A 21,973-nucleotide genomic window follows, 5' to 3' on the forward strand; every position below is an offset into this window, starting at 1 on the left:
CTGAACCTCTCACATTGACCTTCCTACTGTCACAACCTGAGTTGAAGTTCCATTAGCTCCTTCCACACACTTGTATCAGCTTCCCCCCTGCCCCTCAGCCATCCTTTTGGCACCCCTTGGCGAAATGTCCTAAAATACTACTCTGGCTATGCCATCATTGGGCTCAGAACCTACAGCAACCCTCCCCCTGTCTTCAAGATAGAGTCCAGGCTCTTTGTGGAGTATCCAAGCCCCGCCTCCCACCATGGTCTGATAACTTCCTACCACATAAGCTTTATTCCCACCAGTATTCCACAGACAGACCTGCTGCTCCAAGGCCACTCAAGGTCTCTTGAGCACCACCCCTGCTCCCAGGCAGGCCACACACACGTCTACCTCTCCTTCGCTTGGTAGACTCTCAAGCCCATCTCAAATGCCACCAGCTGCATGAAGGCTTTCCTGCTCTCCCCAGGCTAGTGCTTTCTCTCAGTCTTTGTGAGTGTGTGTTCTTTTTAGGTAGAAATTTGGCTGCTAGCAGAGTGGTCAGAATAAATGCTTCAGTGGAAGCAGCTGGGCCTGTTCAAACCTTTGTCCTTGCATGTAACTTTGGGCAACTGACTAACCCATCCTCCGCTAAAATGGACACGATTCCTACCTTACATGGTGGTTGTGCAAGCTGCTGGTTTATGTAATGTGCTCAGCACAGTACCAGGTGCACTAAGTGCTCAGTAAGTGGTCATTATTATTGTTGTTATTGTTATCTATCCCTTTTTGAGGAAGGATGAGGACTTACCTACACTGGCCTCAGCCCCCTCTCTAGTCATAGGCAACTGGACAGTGGAGATCACTTGCATTTTTTCTGTAGCTCCTGCACCCAGCTGTAGTTTGCAAATATGAGGATCAGAATTGCAAATTGCTTCATATCTGCCTATACTGAGTCCTGGGTTACCCACTTGCTAGTCGTGTGACCTTGAGCAAGTTTCTTAACCTCTCTGTGTCTCAGTTTTCTCATTTACAAAGAGAAAATAAAGGTACCTTTCTCACATATTGTTGCAAGGTGCAAACGGGGCACTTAAAAAAATATCTGAAGGACTACCTGGGGTTTAGCCAGCCCCTAAGGCCGAATCTGCATGTAGGAGGCCATCAGTGAAGATTTTTTTATATAAATTTATTTTTTATTGTTGTTCAATTTGCCAACATATAGAATAACACCCAGTGCTCATCCCGTCAAGTGCCCACCTCAGTGCCCCTCACCCAGTCACCCCACCCCCCCGCCCACCTCCCCTTCCACCACCCCTAGTTTGTTTCCCAGAGTTAGGAGTCTTTCATGATTTTTTGAATGAATGAATGAATGAATGATCCCATTGTGGCAGTTGTAATGAGGTAGAGGTGTGGGGTTATAACAGTATTATTCTCAATTACAGTAGTTTGGCTTGGATTTCTGGCATAATTATCTCCCTCTTCTCTTTATTCTTTTATTACTTGGCTCCAGACTGATTGCCTGGATTGCCTTTAACTAGTTTATGGCATGTGGGCCTTTCTAGCGAGTGACCCCCAAGCTTCTGTGGAAGCAGAGGGGCATAAAAATAAATATAGAATTTGACCACATTCCTCTTGACCCCAGCTGAGTAGAACTGGCTGGTGGATACAGCAACAAAGATACAAACAGAGAAGGCTATGCTTGCAGGGCCCCTGGATGAGGCTTTATTTGTCAGTTAACTAAGCATAGACAACATGAGGCGGCATAGACAACCAGAAACATCAGCAAAGAGAGCAATTGGCAGGTGGAAGCAAGAGGCAATTTGTAAGAAGAGGGGCCCAGGGCACCCCCTCAGATCAGAGCGTATTGCTCACAGCCCACTGCCCAGCGCTGCTGCTGGAGGGCTTCCTCGCAGGCCCCTGATGGTGGTGGTCAGACGCTGCTGGGCGACGCTCCAGCTACCCAGCCCCAGTCTCTCCGAGATCCACCAATGCTGAGGGACTTCAGTAGCGGCCCGGAGGGCAGGGCATGCAAGGCACACAGACAGTGCGGGGCACACAGATGGTGCGGGACACACTGGGGGAAGGTGCACAAGGGGGACAGGTGGGAGTGGAGCATGGGTTAGAGGGCAACCTGTGGAAGAAAGGTACATGTGACAAGGTTAGAAAAAAATCCAACTCAGCAACAGGTGCGGCAGTTCTGCCCCGCCAGATGGCTCTCAAACTTGCCCACTGCTCACCTTCTCCACCCAGCTCCTTAGTCCACCTCTATCATCTCCAGCCCCTCTCTTGCCCCTCCTAACCACCATCAACTTCATGGCCTGAGCCAACTTCTACAAACACAAATATAAGCGTGCCCCTCCCTGCCTAAAACTTTCAATGGCTCCACGTGGGCCATGACAAAGTGCAGCTTCCTTCCACACAACTGTCACATCCTCCTGGAAGCCCTCCCTGATCTCTCTGTATCAAGTCCCCCAGTGGTACCATGTGCCTCCTCCCAGAGTGATGCGTGATTATCCTGTTATGGTCCATCTCCCCATTAAACAGTGAGGTCACAGCCATGCACATATGCACACCCTGCCAACCTGGCCTGGAGCAGGCACATAATAAGAATGTGTTGAATAAGATGAACTAAGTAATTAATACAGAAGGAATACATGGCAAAAGGGGAAAGGATGATCTCAGAGACTGACAGGTGTGGGCTCAAAACCAGAAACAACACACTGGACAATAGATGAGAGCCAAAGAACCCAGAAACTGGACAGGCACCTAAGGACCACATCCAGCCTGAAATCTGTTTTGTATAGCTGGCACTGTGGTTTTTGTGTGTGTGTGTTTTCTTTAATTTGTTAAAAAAATATGTAAAAATCAGAAGAATTTAATATTTAAAAAACATCCAGGTTCCCAACTTCTCTTGAGCGATCAAAAGATCCAATAATACTGGAGCTGTATCTCACATGTTAGAAATGGTCCTGAGAGGGGCAGCGCCCTCACTGGACTAGGCATAGCCCTCTGGTTCTCCCCAGCTCCCACAATGACCCATGTCACTCATGTGCATTCACAGCCTGCTCCTTGAAAAGCATTTGACTTTGCAACTCTTGCCACAGAGGGTGAGACCAAATGACAGGAAAGCAGGACTGAATGCAGAATAAGAAACTGCCTACAATGGTAATCAGCCCACCAGGTGTCCACAGGTGTCCCAAGGTGTGTCCTGCGTCTAGGTGACCACCAGGCTCTGTGGAGCCTACCTGCGCCATCCAGCTTCCGACCATGGCCAGGGCCTCCTGAACACTTCCCTTGTCTGAATCCTCCTCCCTCTACTCTGTCCTTCCTGTGGCCCATCTTCCTGAAGAGCAGCTTTGAGCTTTCACTGACTCAGTGAAGAAACGTTTACTGAGCATTTACTATGTGCCAGGTGCAGGAGATAAAAATAATCAATAATATCTCTGAGTTCTAGGGGTTTACCATCTCAGTGGGGAGATAGGCAGTTAAACAAAGTCTATCATTTCCTTCTCAAAAAAAAAAAATCAGGTTTCTCAATTGCCTATGAAATGCGGCCATTCCGCCCCAGCACAGCCTTCATGGTTCTCCAGGAATGGGCCCCCCTGACCTCTCCTGTCTTCCTTCCCACTGCAACTCAATCACATTAAGCTACTCCTTTGTCCTCCCAAGTGTAAAGAACCTTCCCCCCAAGTATGATCTCCAGTTTCTTTTCTGTCTCGCTAAACAGATGGAAACAACCTGAGAGCAGATGACTTGTCACCATCTATCCCCACATCCCCCATGGTGCCCAGCACATGGGGAGCCCTTGGAAAGAGTTTGCTAACACGGAAAGGCCAGGTTTGGGATGGCAGCAGGAACACCCACCTGACTTTCTTTGGATCACACCAGCTTCCCAACTACTTCTTAATCATGACAGGGTTCTGTCTCCTGCATAGCCTCAGTTGCTGCCCATAGCCTCCTCCAACCCTTGCACACACCTGTACAGACTCAGCCAGGCCCACTCACTTGCAATCCTCGCTCTCCAGCAGGCCTCGGTACGTGTTGATCTCACACTCCAGCCGGGCCTTGACGTCCAGCAGCACCTTATACTCCTGGTTCTGCCGCTCCAGGTCACAGCGGATCTCAGCCAGCTGGGACTCCACGTTGGTGATCATGCACTGCATCTGGGCCAGCTGGGAGCTGTAACGTGCCTCAGTCTCTGCCAGGGTGTTTTCCAGAGAGTCCCTCTAAGGCAAAGGGAAAGACCAAATACCTGAAGAGTAGACCTATTTTCCTGGTCCAGAAAGAACCAAGAAAGGCCAGTGTCTCTTTGGGGTTGGGAATGACCCCTCCCTATCTAAGTCACTGTGGAAACTAAGTCCAGAAAGGCTGAATGACTTATTCAAGTTTAAGCAGCTGATGGGTCGCAAGACTAGAATTTGAACCCAGGTCCATGTGATCCTAAACCCCTTATTCCTTCTTCAGCCTCTGTCTGCCTTTAGACTTTGTATCTGAGGTTTATCAGGTTTGTCCCGTATGGCATCATTTAGATCTGTGACCTTAAGCCCTGGCTGCCAGTTAAAGTCACATGAGAGCCTTTTAAAAAATCCTTGTGCCCAGGCCCCACCTCCAGAGGCTCTGATTTCACTCATCCAGAGAGGAACCTGAGATTAGGAAGTGTTAAAACTCCAATAGGAAGCATGGGTTTGGAATGACAGACCAAGCAGATAACAAGCCTTCCTGGAGAGTTGTGTTCGACAGTGCCCACCCAACCCATGTCAGATTTGAGACGTGCCCCTTTGATCTCTGTGCTGGGTCTGGGGAGAAACCTCCCCCTAGAAGATATTAGCTGAGTAAGCATCCGTGGTGGCTGAATCTGGGCCTCCTCCTCCCTCCTGGATGCACCCAAGTGCAATGCCACCTGGGATCCAGAGGCCACCCCAACAGCACCCACCAGGCTGTGCTGGGCCTGGAGCTCGATCTCCAGTGTGTTGATCGTGCGTCTCAGATCAATGATGTCCGACTGGTAGCTCTGAAGCTGCTCAGAGCTTGTGGCCACCTGTTGATTAAGCTCCTCCATCTGCAATGAGGAAGACAGAAGAAGGGCAGGAGTCCATTCTCAGGGACACTAGGGAGCCCGGCCCACCTGCAAGAGGCTCACCTGTGTGTTGAACCATTCCTCCACGTCCCTGAGGTTGGTCTCCACCACAGTCTCATACTGACACCGCATCTCCTCCAGCATCCTGTTTAGGTCCACAGGGGGTGCAGCGTCTACCTCAATGTTAAGGCGGTCCCCCAGCTGGCATCGGAGGGCACTGACTTCCTGAAAAGGCACAAGGCATGAAGTCACATGGTCTGCTCACAACCCAAGGGAGACATAAAATGATGGAACAGAAGATGCTAAGATGTCTACGTTAGAGGGGCTCTTTGGGGAACGCAGTCCACTCTGCAACATCCCTCTGGTCTTTGGGTTCCAGCCGGACACCCTCGCAAAGGCAAAAGCACTCCATCACACCTCCTGTCACTTTGGCAGAAGCCAAGACTATCATCAGGATTTGTTGGCTCTCCTTGAGCTAAAGAGGGAAGCCTGCAACCCTGTATTCCCAGCCACCCTCCCAGCCTGTGTTCATCCGGCAGATGCGAGGCCAGAGTGAGCGCAGGCACCTCCCCAGGCTTGACTGCCAAGGAGAGAAAGTTGTCTCAGAGGCTGCCCAGAGTGTGTGATAACACCTCATTAGAGCGGTTTCTAGTTCTCTGATTTAAGTAGGATGAGTCAGCCACCTCAGGGTATTCAGTGAGTATCTGGTGACTGATTATTACTTTACATTGAAGCCTAAGGAAACCCAGCCAGGATTCAGAGGCACTTGTTCTTTCAAATCCCAAGTGAAGAGTTTGAGAGTCAACCCAGAGAAGGAGGGGCAAGACCCCAGGGCTCTGGTGGGCTTTGCAGCACACAGATGCCCAGGGTAGAGGAATTTCTCTCTAAGGACCTGCAGGAGATGAGGGGGAGGTATCAGAAAATAGAAGGTTGAGCAATGGCTTTTGAATTAAGTATATTATGTACAAACAAAAGAGTAGAAGAAGAACGGTGAGGACAGAAAAAAGAAAACCACTGCACTTGGCCCTCCTTTGGAAGAAATGCGGGTCACCCCCAGCAGCCCAGACTCACAGAGATGGACAGGCCATTCAATGCAAGTTCTGGAACATGACCCCCTCTGGTCTGCAGGCACCACTCTACTCCCAGAATATGGCTCCCATGAGAAAAACACGTGCAGTCACTGCAAGCCTGGCAGTCACACACAAGACCACAACGCAGAAGAGAAGGTTGCTCGTGCCTCTGAGCACAGACCAAGTGACAGGTGTTTCATGCTCATGGCCTGCATTAAAGCTCACAGCATTCTGTGTGATGGTGCTGCTCTAGCACAGACAAGAAAGCTTAGGAAGTTTCAATAAATTGGGCAATTCATAGAAACAGTACATGGCACCCCTGGGAATTTCAACCCATGTCTATCCAACCCAAAACCTCACATTCTTCCCGCTCTGCTTCCCAGGGCCAAGTCAACTTGACTTAAGGGCTCACCTCTTCATGGTTTTTCTTGAGACACAGCAGCTCCTCCTTCAGGGACTCCACCTGGGCCTCCAGGTCCGCCTTGCACAGGGTCAGCTCATCCAGTATCCTGCGAAGGCCATTGGTGTCAGCCTCCACCAACTGCCGCATGGCCACCTCTGTCTCGTACCTGTGCAAGGACAGGGTCATAACTGAGGACTGAAGCTGAACATAGAATTCAGGGAAGCCCTGGAGCCACTGGCGCTTCTCCAGCCCTCTCAGAAACTAATGAAAATCTGCCCCAAAGATGTGCAGGGACAGGGGGTGCCTCCATCCCCTGGCCAAACTCACTTGGTCCTGAAGTCGTCTGCAGCCAGCTTGGCATTATCAATGTGCACGACCATCCTGGCATTCTCTGCCTTGGTGCACAGAACCTGGGGGTCGAGGCACAAGAGGGGGTTAATCCAGGACCAGAAAAAGGAAAAAGAACCCAAATGAGAAGCCGGTAGCTGACGGGGCTCAGTAGCCTGGTAGCCATCTCTGAAGAAGCCCCGTTCCCCTGGAGCCCTGGGGAATATTTTGGTGAACTGCTAGTCCTTGGAGCACATAGGATTTAGTTTTTAAGCACCTAGGTCTTCATAAATACAAATGCTCCATTTGGTTGCAACGAGCAATGTGGAAGTTAAGAATCTCGTCCAAAGTCATTCATGGGACAGACAGGTCCTTAACAAGCACTAGCATCTACTGAAAACTCACCAGATACCAGAGGCTGTGTTAAACACTTGACCTGCATCAACTTGTGGAATCCTCTTGACAGCCCCACTAGGTGAGAACCCTTATCACCCCCACTTTACAGATGAGGAAACTGAGGTCTAGAGAAAGGAAGAGCCCTCCTAAAGTCATGCAGTGGTAGAACAGAGACTAGATCCCACACCTCCTCCATGTTAAGGAAGGGCTGAATGCCCAAATAATGAGATAATCCTATGCCCTAGGGAAGTCTCTTTTCCCCAAATGTGGCTTAATTAACACGATTCATATCTGGAACACTAACTCTTCTGGTTGCCTGACCTGTGAGTCTGTTCACTGATTGCCCTCACCTTCTGCTGGAGCTCCTCAATGGTCCTGAAATAAGACTGGTAGTCGGGACACATGGTGGGCACTTGAGACCGACAGGCCTCTTGAATCTTGCTCTCCAGCTCCGCGTTCTCCCGCTCCAGCTGGCGCACCTTCTCCAGGTAGCTGGCCAGGCGGTCATTCAGGAACTGCATGGTCTCTTTCTCGTTGCCATTGAAGGAGCCTTCACAGTACCAGCTGCAGGTCCCCGAGGAGCTGGAGATGCCACTCGTTGGCCGGCAGCTGCTAGGCCAGCAGGAGCTGGATAGGTAGGTCTTGGAGAGGCAGCTGGCAGGCCGGTAGGTAGTGGGCATGCAGACAGAAGGCACGCATGTCATGGGCTGGCAGATATAACCCAGGCACAGCTCGGGCCGGCAGCTCATGCTGCTGGAACAGACAGAGGAGGGCCGCTGGCAGCTCTTGATGAAAGCTGGTGAACAGTTGGATGTCATGTCGGGAAGGCCCTTTCTCTTCAGCTGCAGCCACCTGGATTACCAGTGTCTACAGACCCCAAGGCTCAGGCCTTTTTATACCCCCTGGAATGAGGGGGTTCATGCTAGAAAGTCATCACGGGGTGGTGTTGATGTTCATACTCAGCCCCAGAGGAAGCTGCTAATTAATTTATAATTTGGTTTCCAATAAGAAGTTCCTTTCCTCATAAAAGAGGCCAAGCTAGTCATTTGGCTAAAGCAGGACACTGGGCTCCTATCATTGACCACCAGGGGAGAGCTTTAGGACACATCTTCAAAGGATCAGCTCGGTGCCTGGGCCCTCATTACCAGGGTGGGGCTGCCAGGAGACCACAGCACCTGCCCCTATGCTGTCAATGGCCTTGCCCGTGGCACCCCCTGCCTTCTCAGGCCCTGAGAAAGGCTGGAGTTCCGTGGGGCAGCAGCTATTCCTTTTAATGAGAACATTCCCTGTGGGCAGATGCTGGCCCCAAGGAGGAAATGTGTGGGTGCCAGAAGCCGCAAAGATACAGGCAGTAGTATAGATCCAAGGAGTCAGGAAACAGAACCTCTGAGGTTTCTAAACCTGTATCACCTTCCCACCCAGGGGAGACACAGACAGAAAGCCTAAGAATCAGGGGCATCTTTTCAGCTGGATGCTAGTAAGAAAGAGAGACATGAGGACCCCACTCTCAGAAAAGGACATCAGTGTCATGACAATCTCCATGAGACAGACACTCTATCTTGACCATCTCTGGATCCTTCCTTCATTTATCACTGCTCCACATTACAGACATGTCAGGAGTTCCATGATTGTTTGTTCAAAGGACAGGGGTAAATAGGCTAGAACAGGCTCTACTTTCACTTTCTGCAATGGAGGGCTCACTTTTGGACCTCAGAGACAAGAAGCAGTGTGAATCAGCTCTCTTGAGAAGTGACACTCTGCAGCTCTGGGATGAGCTAAGCTGGTGGGTTGGGAGAGGGGGAAACTGGAGCAGATGTCTCCAATTTTAGAAGCCTTGGGCGTTCCTTAAGAAAGCAATAGGCAAGGGGTGTCTGGGTGACTCAGGTGGTGTCCGACTCTTGATTTTGGCTTCGGTCATGATCTCAGGGTCATGAAATCGAGCCCCAAGTCGGGATCCATGCTGAGTGTGGAACCTGCTTAGGATTCTCTCTCTCTCTCTCTCTCTCAAAATAAATGAATCTTGAGACACCTGGGTGGCTCAGCAGTTGAGCACCTGCCTTCAGCCCAAGGCGTGACCCTGGAGTCCCGGGATTGAATCCACATCGGACTCCCTGCATGGAGCCTGCTTCTTTATCTGCCTGTCTGTGACTCTGTGTGTGTGTGTGTGTGTGTGTGTGTGTGTGTCATGAATAAATAAAATCTTTTTAAAAATAAAACAAATGAATCTTTAAAAAAAAGAAAGCAATAGGCAAAACCAGTGGTGTTCAGTCCTGCCTACAATATATCCATGGGTTCACATACTTCATGTTTAATATGTGGGGTCAGAGAGCCACTGTTTACTCATTAATCTTCTCAAAATAATATTAGGGTATAAGTACTTGTCTTATTTTTTTCTTTTTGTTTTAATTTTTTTAAAGACTTTATTTATTCATAGAGACAGAGAGAGAGAGAGAGAGGCAGAGACACAGGCAGAGAGAGAAGCAGGCACTATGCAGAGAGCCTGACATGGGACTCAATCCAGGGTCTCCGGATCATGCCCTGGGCTGCAGGCGGTGCTAAACCACTGTGTCACCGGGGCTGCCCTGTCTTTTTTTTTTTTTTAATCTATTACTAGAAGTGTTGGCAGAAGACCAGGGAAGAGGAAACGCCATGCAGCCCTGTTCCCTGAAATATGTCACATAAATTCCCATTCCTTTGTCTGGAGTAACTATTTAGAGAAGACAATGGCAACAGAAGGAAGGAGGTTATGATGGCATTACCAACTACATGGAATGAGACTCACCAGACCAGCCTTCAAAATCATAACCAGCATTTGTTGAATCTCTCCAAGTACTAGGCACTGTGCTGGGTGGTTGGCATTAATTTGTCCACTTAATCCTTACCCAAGAAATTATAAAATAATTGTTATTGTAATAAGGCATAGCAGTAGGTTCTCAAAGTGTGGCCTCCTGTAACATTCAGGAACATGTTAGAGATGCAATTCCTCAGATCTACCTCAGACCAACTGAATCAGAAATTCTGAGGGTGGGGCCCAGCCACCTGTGTTAAACGAGGTCTCTAGGTGGGTTTGAAAGCCTCTAAGGTGTAGGAGCATCTATATCTTGCCACCAGAATTCCTCTTGCAAAGAGAACTGTTTATGCTTGAAAAAAATACATTAAGTTCTTGTGGTAGAAGATGGGACCCCAAGTGCCTGGAAGTTGTTGGCTGGCAAGACACCAGAGGGAGAAAGGGGAGAGGAACTCCAAGTTCCCAGGACAATCATGGAAGCAAAGGGTGAAGGAGAGAGAGTTGCAGGAGTGAGGAAGACAGACACCAGAAAGAAGATGAGGGTCTGTGCTGTGGCATGCAGTCCCACTCCACAGTGTCTGCGAGACCTCCAGCAAAATCCACTAAACTCTAATGCTTGGCACAAACACCAATTCACATAACAGAGGAAGGACTGGATCTCATGTCCGAGTAGAAGGACAAGGAGGAAAAGGAAACTCCATTCCACTCATGTGGAAAAGGAGGACAGTGGGATTCAAAGCCCCGACAGGATAGGGATGGGTGGCCCTAGGGTGGGAAGATACACAGCTGGGTCTCAAACCCAGCTCTGTCTGAGTCCAAAGCCTATCCACTGTACCCCAATGCCTCTGAGACCAAAGCCAACTCCTGGCTAAGTAGTGTATTTGAAAAAGGAGAGAGAAGGGAAGTCACTCAGAGAGGGGCAAGGAAATGGGAGTAGACATGGAAAAACACCAGTGAGAGCTGGGGGCTATGTCCAGAGTGGAGGGCCCATGTAAACAAAGATAGGTAGGGGGCACCTGGGTGGCTCAGTTGGTTAGGTGCCTTCAGCTCAGGTCATGATCCCAGGGTTCTGGGATTGAGCCCCACATCGGGCTCCCTGCTCAGCGGGGAGCCTGCTTCTCCCTCTCCCTCTGTTGTTCCTCCTGCTTGTTCTCTCTCTCTTTCTCTCCCTCAAATAAATAAAATCTTTCTTTAAAAAATAGTCTATAGTATTTACCCCAAAGATACTGATGTAGTGAAATGCCAGGATACCTGCACCCAAATGTTCATAGCAGCAATGTCCAAAATAGTCAAGCTGTGGAAGGAGCCACAATGCCCTTTGACAGATGAATGGATAAAGATGTGGTATATATATACAATGAAATATTATTCAGCCATCAGAAAAGACTAATACCCTCCATTTGCTTCAATGAGGATGGAACTGGAAGTATTATGCTGAGTGAAATAAGTCAATCAGAGAAGGACAATCACATGTGGTTTCATTCATACGTGTAATATAAAAAATATTGAAAGGGATTATAAGGGAAAGGAGGGAAACTGAGTGGGAAAAATTAGAGATGGAGACAAACCACGAGAGACTCCTAACTCCGGGAAACAAATAAAGGGTTGTAGAAGGGGAGGTTGATTGGGGGAATGGGGTAGCTGAGTGATGGGCACTGAGGAGGGCACTTGATGGGATGAGCACTGGGTGTTATACTATATGTAGGCAAACTGAATTTAAATTTTTTTAATATTTTATTTATGTATTCATGAGAGAGGCAGAGACAAAGGCAGAGGGAGAAGCAGGCTCCCCACGGGAAGCCCGATGTGGGACTCGGGGTAGGATGCCTGCAGGGGTCTGGCCCTAGACTGTCTCCTTCCCTCCATCCTTTGAAAAACAAGATTGACTCCAGATGAAAGACTTATCAAAGTTGAATTTAGGTAGTTCTATCATCCAAAAAGCCAGTTTGCCAACCTGCCCATAGTGTTGTGTCATCAAACATAAGTAGAAGGCTCTCCCAAAGGGAACCCTCTTACACTGTTGGTGGGAATGTGAACTGGTGCAGCCACTCTGGAAAACTGTGTGGAGGTTCCTCAAACAGTTAAAAATATACCTGCCCTACGACCCAGCAATTGCACTGTTGGGGATTTACCCCAAAGATACAAATGCAATGAAACGCCGGGACACCTGCACCCCGATGTTTATAGCAGCAATGGCCACGATAGCCAAACTGTGGAAGGAGCCTCGGTGTCCAACGAAAGATGAATGGATAAAGAAGATGTGGTTTATGTATACAATGGAATATTACTCAGCTATTAGAAATGACAAATACCCACCATTTGCTTCAACGTGGATGGAACTGGAGGGTATTATGCTGAGTGAAGTAAGTCAATCGGAGAAGGACAAACATTACGTGTTCTCATTCATTTGGGGAATATAAATAATAGTGAAAGGGAATATAAGGGAAGGGAGAAGAAATGTGTGGGAAATATCAGAAAGGGAGACAGAACGTAAAGACTGCTAACTCTGGGAAACGAACTAGGGGTGGTAGAAGGGGAGGAGGGCGGGGGGTGGGAGTGAATGGGTGACGGGCACTGGGTGTTATTCTGTATGTTAGTAAATTGAACACCAATAAAAAATAAATTAAAAAAAAAAAAAGTAGAAGGCTCTCCCGACATTTGAGGGAAGCTTCCAACATCATAGAGATGAAACAAAACAAGCAAACAAACAAAACAGTGAACAGGGAATTGGGAGAAACAGAAAAATGCAGAATCTAAGATAATCTATTAATATGTATATACATGGGTGTGTGTTTCTCAATAACCTCGGAGATAAGAATGGTAGTTGTGAAACAAGAGCTAGATGTTATAAAAGAGGAACAGGGAACAAAAAATAACCCTTTGGAATTAAAAATATGATAACTGAAATTTAAAGTTCAGTGCAGATGTTTGAAATTAAAGGAGAGAAAAAAGCCAGAGCTGAGGGAATAGTCTAAAGCACTGTTCAGGGATCTGCTAGCACTAAGCAATGCCAGAGCTACCTGAGGCTCTGAACCCTCCACCGCCCCCCGATGCTGCTGCCATCCCAGAAGGTCCTCCCCCAATGAAGGAGCCCCCAACTCTGGCTGCACACTGGATAGCTTTTTAAAACCCCAACACCAGGCCATATCCCAGACCAGCTACATCAAGAATGCTGGGGGTCAGACTAGGCATCCATATGCTCTCCAGATCATTCCAATGTGCGGCCAAGGTTGAGAATCTCTGACACGATGGGAAGAGCATAATACTCAAAGAGCACAAACAGATGAAGTAAATAAGTGGCGAGGCTATGCAGGATCTGGTTCGCTGCATCTGGGAGGGAAGTAGGATAGATTTGGAAGGAGTTTGAACCACAAAGGATGTTACACAGAGGAAGTGTGGCTGATGTGAAATGGAGTCAACCGGAGCCATGTGCTCAAGAGAGCACTCTTGCACTGCTTGCTGACTGTGGTTCCCCCATGCCTAGCTTTCCTCCAAGTCAGAAAAGACAGTGAACCATGGAACTGCATCTCTCCTTTGGCTGCTAGGCATTGCTGTCTGGAAGGAGAGCTCAGAAATGAAACTCTGGGTAGGAAAAAGGCAGCCTCAGAGCAATCCAGGCCTCCAGCTAAGATAGACAGTCAACTACACTGAGCCATTTTCAAAGGCCCAGCATATGCTCAGCCAAGCAGCATGGACCGCATAGTATGGTTAGCATCATGGCCTCTGTTTTACTAACGAGGAAACTGACACTCAGCAAGGGACTACCCACTGCTTAACACTCCCACCAGCAGAAAGTGGTGGGGTCAGGATTTGAACCTGGTTCAATCTGACTCCACATTTGGAGCCTGTCTTCATCACACTAATGCCATGACCCCTTCAGCAGGCCTCCTTCTATCACTGAGGCAGGGAGTGGGTGACCTTCCTTTCTCACCCCAAGGCAATATGTGGGTCTGATGAGGGTCAATCCTGCTTCTGGCACCTGACACACTGCCTGGCCCAGGGAGGTGCTTAGTGATGGTTTGTTGAATGAACTGAATGATCATGGGACCATCATTCTCTTCAGGCATCTGAGTCTCAACAGAACTAGCTACAGTGTTGCAAGAAGACCAAAGCTGAGGTGGTATGGGATGCCAGGAGCGAGGGGACTAGGAGAAACCAAAGACCCAGGCCCTCCTTTAATGGGGAGTTAGAAAGGGAATGACTCTAAAGTTGAATCAGGGTGAGTTATACCAGGCCCCCTTAAGGGGTGGGAGTCTCAGGCCCACCTTGGTTAGCATTTTCCCCAAACAGTTCTCCATTTTGTGCACTGTTACATTTTGTGCACTGTTGTGCACATATATATTTAAGAGAGATTGAGAGTGGGTGGAGGGAGAGGACATGGGAAAGAATCCCAAGCAGACTCCACACACTGAGTGTAGAACCATACACAGGGCTCGATCTCATAACCCTGAGATCATGACCTGAGCTGAAACCAATAGTCAGATGCTTAACTGACTGAGCCACCCAGGCAGCCCACAACTCTCTTAACATCACTAAAATTCCTGGGACCCCTGGATGGCTCAGCAGTTTGGCGTCTGCCTTCGGTCCAGCGTATGATCCTGGAGTCCCAGGATCGAGTCCCACATTGGGTTCCCTGCGTGGAGCCTGCTTCTCCCTCTGCCTGTCTCTCTCTCTCTCTTTCTCTCTCTCTCTCTCTCATAAATAAATAAAATCTTTTTTTTAATCAGTAAATTCCATAGTGGTGCTCTTGGCATCTTATGAAGAGCACAAGGCTATCTGGAGAAAAACCACCTCTCTTTCTGCCTGAGAAAGTTTTACCTTCATCTCCATTTCCCATCGGGATCCATGGAGCTTGACATTTGTCTGGTCTGTTAAGGGAGGACAGTCTGGACATAAATGAGAGCCTTTGGGCCAAGATGCCAAGAGTTCTCACCTCCATGTGGAAATGCTCTTGTACCCAAAGGCACCGTGTGTGGTGTCAGATGCCAAAGACACACAGAACATGATGAGTCTCTTATGGACAAGAATCTCTGAATTGTGGATGGAGCTCACAATGGCAGGCTCAGTCTTCCACCTACAGGGGTGTGAGTTTGGGGGCAATCTGCTGAGCTAGGGAGCTCTATGAAAGTATTGCGGTGGAAGGAGTAAAATGAAAATACCTGGATATGAGAACCACAGGCAGCCTGAAATGCTGTGCTAGCCTCAGCTTTATCACCTCCTCTGGGATCCCAGGGTAGCCATGTAGAATAAGAAGGGAAATAGGAGAGGTCTGAAAATACAGTTCACCACAGGGGAATCTTGGAGAAACATCTTCATCAGGAAAGCTGAGCAGCTCAATAAAAAGCCCCACTGGAGGCCCTTAGCCACCCCAAACAGGGCCACAGGGACCCTGTCATCCACAGGGTCAAATGTGGTCAAACATCTCAGTTCATCTGCCCAGGAGTCACCCCTCTTCACCCCACAGAGACACAAAACAGGGATACCAGCACGGTGCCAGTTAGGCGAGAGCCAAAGCCAATACACTTTATTATTCTGCCCACAAAAGCTCTCTATTGCATTCCAGAACCCACTAAAGAGCACCCGGAAAGAAAACCTGACCCAGGAGGCAGCCTGAGAACAGAGAGCATGGCTGACACCCACTGAAATGATGAGGAGGCTTTCAGAGATGGCCAGCCTTAGAGACAGGCTTGGAGAGACTGAGGGATGTTAGTTGCAGTGAGCCCCCTCGGAGCCCGGCTCTAGCACCCTGGGCTCTGCACAGAGAAAGGGGATGGGGCTTTAGGGTTAAGGTTGAAAAAAGGCCAAGTCCAGCCCTGGAGACAATGGCCTCGGCTTTCTGGGCCGGTCACTCTCAGAACCGGCCCCCCGGGCAGGGCACACAAATGGGGCGGGGGCTGCAGGTGGTACGGACTGCAGCAGGACCGCAGGAGACTGCAGGAAGACAGGGGAGGCACGACTTGGCTGGCGAGTGGTCAGGGGCACACGGGTTACCAGGCAGCCTAAGAGAAAGAGAAAGTTCTGGTTACGGTGAATTTCCCATTGCTGTTTTCAATAGCTCAGAGCACCTTAAAAATCACTTAGTCCTGCCCCCTTGTTTTACCAATGGGGGGAAAATACACACCCAGGGAGAAAAAGGACTGCCAGGGTCACACAATGAATTTGTGCTAAGACCGGAATGAAAACCCCAGGGCTCCTGAAGGCAGATGCTGGGCTCTTGCCAGGCACCAGGCAGTCTCCCCAGAACTTGGTAGACTCAATCGGGAAGACGAGGAAGCATGCAGCAACACTCACTTGCCCTCCTCGCTCTCCAGCAGGCCCCGGTACGTGTTGATCTCGCCCTCCAGCCGGGCCCGCACGTCCAGCAGCACCTGGTACTCCTGGTTCTGCCGCTCCAGGTCAGCCCGGATCTCAGCCAGCTGCGCCTCCACGTTGCCAATCAGGCACTGCATCTGGGCCAGCTGGGAGCTGTAGCGCGCCTCGGTCTCCGCCAGGGTGGATTCCAAAGCATCTCGCTGTGAGGGTAAGGGTTGGGTAGGCAAGATGAAGGTGAGAGCAGAGGAAGACATAGACATGGCCAACATGCACATGAGAAAATGCTCTGCATCACTTGCCATCAGGGAAATACAAATCAAAACCACAATGAGATACCACCTCACACCAGTGAGAATGGGGAAAATTAACAAGGCAGGAAACCACAAATGTTGGAGAGGATGCGGAGAAAACGGAACCCTCTTACACTGTTGGTGGGAATGTGAACTGGTGCAGCCACTCTGGAAAACTGTGTGGAGGTTCCTCAAAGAGTTAAAAATAGACCTGCCCTATGACCCAGCAATTGCACTGTTGGGGATTTACCCCAAAGATTCAGATGCAATGAAACGCCGGGACACCTGCACCCCGATGTTTCTAGCAGCAATGTCCACAATAGCCAAAGTGTGGAAGGAGCCTCGGTGTCCATCGAAAGATGAATGGATAAAGAAGATGTGGTCTATGTATACAATGGAATATTCCTCAGCCATTAGAAATGACAAATACCCACCATTTGCTTCAATGTGGATGGAACTGGAAGGTATTATGCTGAGTGAAGTAAGTCAGTCGGAGAAGGACAAACATTATATGTTCTCATTCATTTGGGGAATATAAATAATAGTGAAAGGGAATATAAGGGAAGGGAGAAGAAATGTGTGGGAAATATCAGAAAGGGAGACAGAACATAAAGATTCCTAACTCTGGGAAACGAACTAGGGGTGGTGGAAGGGGAGGAGGGCGGGGGGTGGGGGTGAATGGGTGATGAGCACTGAGGGGGGCACTTGACAGGATGAGCACTGGGTGTTATTCTGTATGTTGGTAAATTGAACACCAATAAAAAATTAAGTTATTTTTAAAAAAAAGATGAAAGTGAGAGGTCAGAGAGATGCACTTAATCCATGTGGATTTCAACGAGTCCTCAGAATCCAAGAACAGAAGGTCCAGGAATCACTTTGAAGCAGGATACACCACAATAGGACATCTCATTTGAGATGGCAGATTAGCCCCTGTAGCCTCCTTGATCTAGAGAGTTATCTCCTGGTTAATAATATCTCTAAGGAAGTGATAATTAATCAGAATGAATCTACTTACACAAGCATAAGAGCTGCTGCCAGGACATGTTAGTTGCTATAGGTCTCCCGTGTTTTACCACTGGGACATTTGTGAATGGAGGCTGGGACCTCATTCCCTCTACCAGAAAATCCCTGATGCTCAAGAACTTGAACCCCAGGAGCCTGCCTCTGTGGTCAGAGCCTGGAGGCGCAGGGGCTCATGTGCTGCTGAGTCTGGTCACCCAGCAGCCCTGCTCAAGCCTCGGGCTCACCATGCTCTGCTGGGCCTGCATCTCTATCTCCAGGGCGTTGACCGTGCGCCTCAGCTCAATGATCTCCGCCTGGCAGGACTGCAGCTGCTCTGAGCTGGACACCACCTGCTGGTTCAGCTCCTCGGTCTGAAACATACACACACAGGACTGGTCAGGAACCTCAGGACTCAGCTTCAGAGGTCTACAGAGGCCACATAGAATCATGAGCCAAGAAGGATCTTCCAGAACACCCAATCCAACCCATTCATTTCATCCCTGAGGACATTCTGCTTAGAGGACAGCAACCTGCCCAAGGCGCACAGCACAACATTGAAACAGAGCCAAGGCTCAAGCTCAGTTTCTTGACTCGGAGCCCCAAGTTCAATTCTGTTTGACCCACCTTGTGTCTCTGGTGTACTGTTTGCAGGTACCTACCTGAGTGTTGAACCATTCTTCAGCATCCCGGCGGTTATTCTCCACCAGGGTCTCATACTGACACCTCATCTCATCCAGGACACGGTTCAGGTCAACTGGCGGGGCAGCGTCCACCTCAACATTGAGCCGGTCACCAAGCTGGCAGCGCAGCGAGTTTACTTCCTATGGCACAGATCAGGGTCAGCACGAACTTTCCCAGCTGACTGCCTCACCCGCCCTCCTCTCCTGTTCCCCCATTCACCTCCTCCCCGTGCTTACTTGCTCACCTCCTCCCCTGTGCTCACCTCCTCATGGTTCTTCTTGAGGCACAGCAGCTCCTCCTTCAGGGACTCCACCTGGGCCTCCAGGTCAGATTTGCACAGGGTCAGATCATCCAGGATCCTGCGCAGACCATTCATGTCTGACTCCACCAGCTGCCGCATGGACACCTCCGTCTCATACCTGGCAAGTACATAACAGGATGCCTGAAGCTACATTTCCTTTTTGTATCCAAGTCAGATCCCATCCCAGGTTGTCCTGGTTCTGTGTGTCCTGCCTTAATGCCTCAGTGACTTAGTGCAGCCAAAACCCTGCATCCCAGCACCACCATCCAGTTCCTCCGGCCCCCAACCAAGGAGCAAGCAGGACACTCACTTGGTTCTGAAGTCGTCTGCAGCCAACTTGGCATTGTCGATCTGCACCACCAACCTGGCATTCTCTGCTTTGGTGCACAGGGTCTGGGGAAATAAAGGAGTGACATCAGTGAAAGGAAGGACAATCTGCTGGCTAGAGCTCCTCAAACCTGGCAAGGGCCACCTCCAGAGGGAGGGAGTCAACCATCCCTGGATTTCTAGCATCTGAGACTCCAATGAAGGCTTACAGGCATGCAGTAGGGATCGGACAAGGAAGCTTCTGCAGCTCCTCCCAGGGCAGTGCCTCTGGGTCCTGTAACCTGGCGTAGAGGGGGAGATGTGGAAATCCTACAGCAAAGACTGGCATGGTGGTTGCCTCTTATCTTCCTATCTCCCAAGCCACTGGGCACTCAATCACAGCATACTCTGTGATTCCTTGGTCAGAGTTGGTCTCTCCCAGGAGCCAGCAGGGACCCTCAGGGGATGTGGCCTGGGCAAGAAGGAAATTTCTGATGGGCTTTCCCTTCTCTGAGTTCTTTATAGAAAACATGACATGCACCAAAAAATCAAGTCCAGTCTCCTCATCTTAAAAAAAAAAAAAAGAAAAAAAAAAGGAAGAAATTAAAACTAATAGAGGTAGACCATGCTAGATTATGCAGACAGTTAGTTCATAGAGCCTGTGTTCAAGCTCTGGCTCCCCCACCTGCCAGCTGGACCACCTGGAATAAATCACTTAACCAGCCTGAGCTTTGATGTTCTCATCTGTAAATTGAGCTGATGATAGCTCCTTCACCAGATGACTGGGAGAAGCAAATGAAGCCACAAATGTGAACACTCTCTGTGCCCTCTGGAGTGTCCCACGGGAGCAGGGCCACTACCACAAGTAATCTGGCTTCCAGTCCAGTGCTCATGACATCAGACTCCTGGGAAGCCAGAGCCACCCTCACCCTAAACCTCTTACCTTCTTCTGGAGCTCCTCAATGGTCCGGAAGTAAGACTGGTAGTCGGGGCACAGGTAGGGCACCTGCTGCTCACACCACTCCCGGATGCGGCTCTCCAGGCTGGCATTCTCCTGCTCCAGCTGGCGCACCTTCTCCAGGTAGCTGGCCAGGCGGTCGTTCAGGGACTGCATGGTCTCCTTCTCGCTGCCAGTGAGGACACTCTCCCCAAACCAGCCCCCGCCCAGGCTGTAGCTGGTGGCAAAGCCTCCGGGTGGGAGGCAGAGAGCAGGGAGGCAGCTGGCAGGCCTGCAGCTGATCCTGGTAGGCCCGACCGAGCACGCGGAGAAACTCCGGGCCCCTCGGGAGAGGCTCGGGAGCTTGCAAGAGCTGCTGGAGTACATCGCCGACACACGAGCAGAGCCCCCACTGGCCCCTCCCAGACCCTTGAGAGACCCCGAAGAGAAGCTGGCCTTGAGGCACTTAGAAGCCATGGCCTCAGCAGCCCGGACACAAGTGATAGGTCTTCGAGCCCCGGTGCCCCCTGATGCAGAGAAGCAGCTCCTCACCCCAGGTTTATATCTCCGCTCCAGTGGGCGTTGGCCTTTACAAAGGGTTTTCTCCTCATTAAAGTTAATACCACTTTCTATAAGAACCCCTCATTACCCTGTTATTTATCTTCCCGTGAACATTTCCTGGCCTCGTAAAACGGGGGCCCGTTGAACTGATGGCTATGTCGAGACGTCTCCTCCGCCCCCTGTTGCAGAGAAGACCAAGTATCCATCAGTTCTTCAAAGAGGCCTGTCATCCAAGCCCAGACCTCAGCCTCTGCATTAGGAGGTGTGGGAATCCACAGCCACGGTCTCGGCTTTCTTTAGCATTATCTCCTTTTATGGGCCCAAGGAAGTAGAGGAGGCCTCTAGTTTGGCCCCTGGGCAATGGAAGAGCAAGCCTGGTTGTTGCAGGAAGCAGAAACCTCATGCCCAAGGAGACACAGAAGGTTCCAGAATGGTCCTGGCAATATGGCTATAGTGACCAACTATCCCAGTTTCTGCAGGACAGTTCTGGTTTTAGTGTCAATACCCACATAGCCCTGGGAACCCCTCAGTCCCATGCAAAATGGGAAAATTGGTCGCCCCAGACAGAGCAGAGCCCCACTCCTTCCCTCCCTCAACCAGGAAATCCGGCTGGTTGTATAGCCCCCACATCAGCCAAAACAACTAGAGGTCAGCTAACTGAGCACCTGCCCATGGTAACACTTACCATGTACAGAAAGGTATGTCTTCCCAGGCCCTGGCTGAAAAGCAGAGAATCCTTTCCTGCTGGCTGCTTTCAGGGCTGAGGTGGAGTGTGGGGGCGTGATCACAGACCTCCTCAGAAGACACAGTCTGAACTCCAGAGTTTTATCTCTGCTATGGGAGTCGTCTGGGCTGATGTCCAAAAGTTTGACAAGGGTGAGCTATTTTTCCAGAAAACCCAATGCCAAGTGAGAGAGGCCTGGACGAGGGGCTGAGAGCTGAGCCAGAGAGCAGGTGAAGCTATAGATGGGGCCTCATTGGGTGAAGCCCCACGCAACTCGCCTTCCAGTCTACCCTGTGGTTTGGGGTCCCACTTACTCTTCTAGGGACAGGTTTTACATTCCTGTCAGGAGAATGGCCATGAGCTGAGTGCCAGCAGCCTTCTTGATGCAACGCTCACTGCTGTCCCGTGCATGGTCTCACTTCACCCTCATGCTGCCCTGTGAGCCTAAGCTTGTTACCCCCACCTCTGAGATAAGGAAACATCTAGAACAGTGCCTGCTCCTGGTGAGTGCTTGGGAATGGCAACCACTGTGATTACCGGTCCCCACATGGGTGGAGTCTTGCTGTATTTAAACTGAGAGTGCTAAGCAGCTGTCACTAGGGAGTGGAGATGGGCTCTGAGCCCCTAGGCCATCATCCCACAGGCCAGGTGCATGTGTTTGGGGACCCTCAGATATAGAACTCTCATGAGTCATCATGCCCTCCCACACCTAGGAGCCTGTTGTGACCAGCACCTGCCCAGCAGTAACCCCAGGCCCACTGGCTGCCTCACCTTCTCCTCCCTAGAAATCTACTGTGTACCAGTGCAAAGGACACAGCCCAGCTGAGAGCCTGGAGG

At 50.0% G+C, this 21,973-nt stretch overlaps 2 protein-coding genes across 2 annotated transcripts; both read right to left on the minus strand.

Moving 5' to 3' along the window:
- Window positions 1-1,698: 1,698 nt before the first annotated feature.
- Window positions 1,699-8,052, minus strand: KRT32 (keratin 32). Its single transcript, XM_077852384.1, has 7 exons — window positions 7,585-8,052; window positions 6,839-6,921; window positions 6,521-6,677; window positions 5,102-5,263; window positions 4,895-5,020; window positions 3,967-4,187; window positions 1,699-2,092 (listed from the first exon to the last, which is right to left on the minus strand). The coding sequence occupies exons 1-7, from the start codon at window positions 8,050-8,052 to the stop codon at window positions 1,963-1,965; spliced, it is 1,347 nt and encodes a 448-aa protein (XP_077708510.1). The 3' UTR covers window positions 1,699-1,962.
- Window positions 8,053-15,513: 7,461 nt separating this feature from the next.
- Window positions 15,514-21,252, minus strand: KRT35 (keratin 35). The gene is made up of 8 exons (XM_077853179.1): window positions 21,098-21,252; window positions 19,858-20,591; window positions 18,919-19,001; window positions 18,570-18,726; window positions 18,286-18,447; window positions 17,872-17,997; window positions 16,314-16,534; window positions 15,514-16,021 (listed from the first exon to the last, which is right to left on the minus strand). Exons 2-8 carry the CDS (start codon window positions 20,326-20,328, stop codon window positions 15,874-15,876), a joined length of 1,368 nt encoding a protein of 455 aa, XP_077709305.1. The 5' UTR covers window positions 20,329-20,591; window positions 21,098-21,252; the 3' UTR covers window positions 15,514-15,873.
- Between the last annotated feature and the right edge of the window lie 721 nt (window positions 21,253-21,973).

This window comes from Canis aureus, chromosome 16 (assembly GCF_053574225.1).
Source record: "Canis aureus isolate CA01 chromosome 16, VMU_Caureus_v.1.0, whole genome shotgun sequence".
Lineage (NCBI taxonomy): Eukaryota > Metazoa > Chordata > Mammalia > Carnivora > Canidae > Canis > Canis aureus.

Excerpts from the sequence above, each read along its gene's own strand:
- KRT35 (XM_077853179.1), bottom strand. The coding sequence starts at position 20,328 with ATGGCTTCTAAGTGCCTCAAGGCCAGCTTCTCTTCGGGGTCTCTCAAG. Across the intron at positions 18,448-18,569 it reads TCAAGAAGAACCATGAGGAG|GAAGTAAACTCGCTGCGCTG; the intron begins GTGAGCACAGGG and ends TCTGTGCCATAG. Across the intron at positions 16,535-17,871 it reads TGCAGGCCCAGCAGAGCATG|CGAGATGCTTTGGAATCCAC; the intron begins GTGAGCCCGAGG and ends TTACCCTCACAG.
- KRT32 (XM_077852384.1), bottom strand. The coding sequence starts at position 8,052 with ATGACATCCAACTGTTCACCAGCTTTCATCAAGAGCTGCCAGCGGCCC. Across the intron at positions 5,264-6,520 it reads TCAAGAAAAACCATGAAGAG|GAAGTCAGTGCCCTCCGATG; the intron begins GTGAGCCCTTAA and ends GTGCCTTTTCAG. Across the intron at positions 2,093-3,966 it reads CTGGAGAGCGAGGATTGCAA|GTTGCCCTCTAACCCATGCT; the intron begins GTGAGTGGGCCT and ends TTTCTTCCACAG.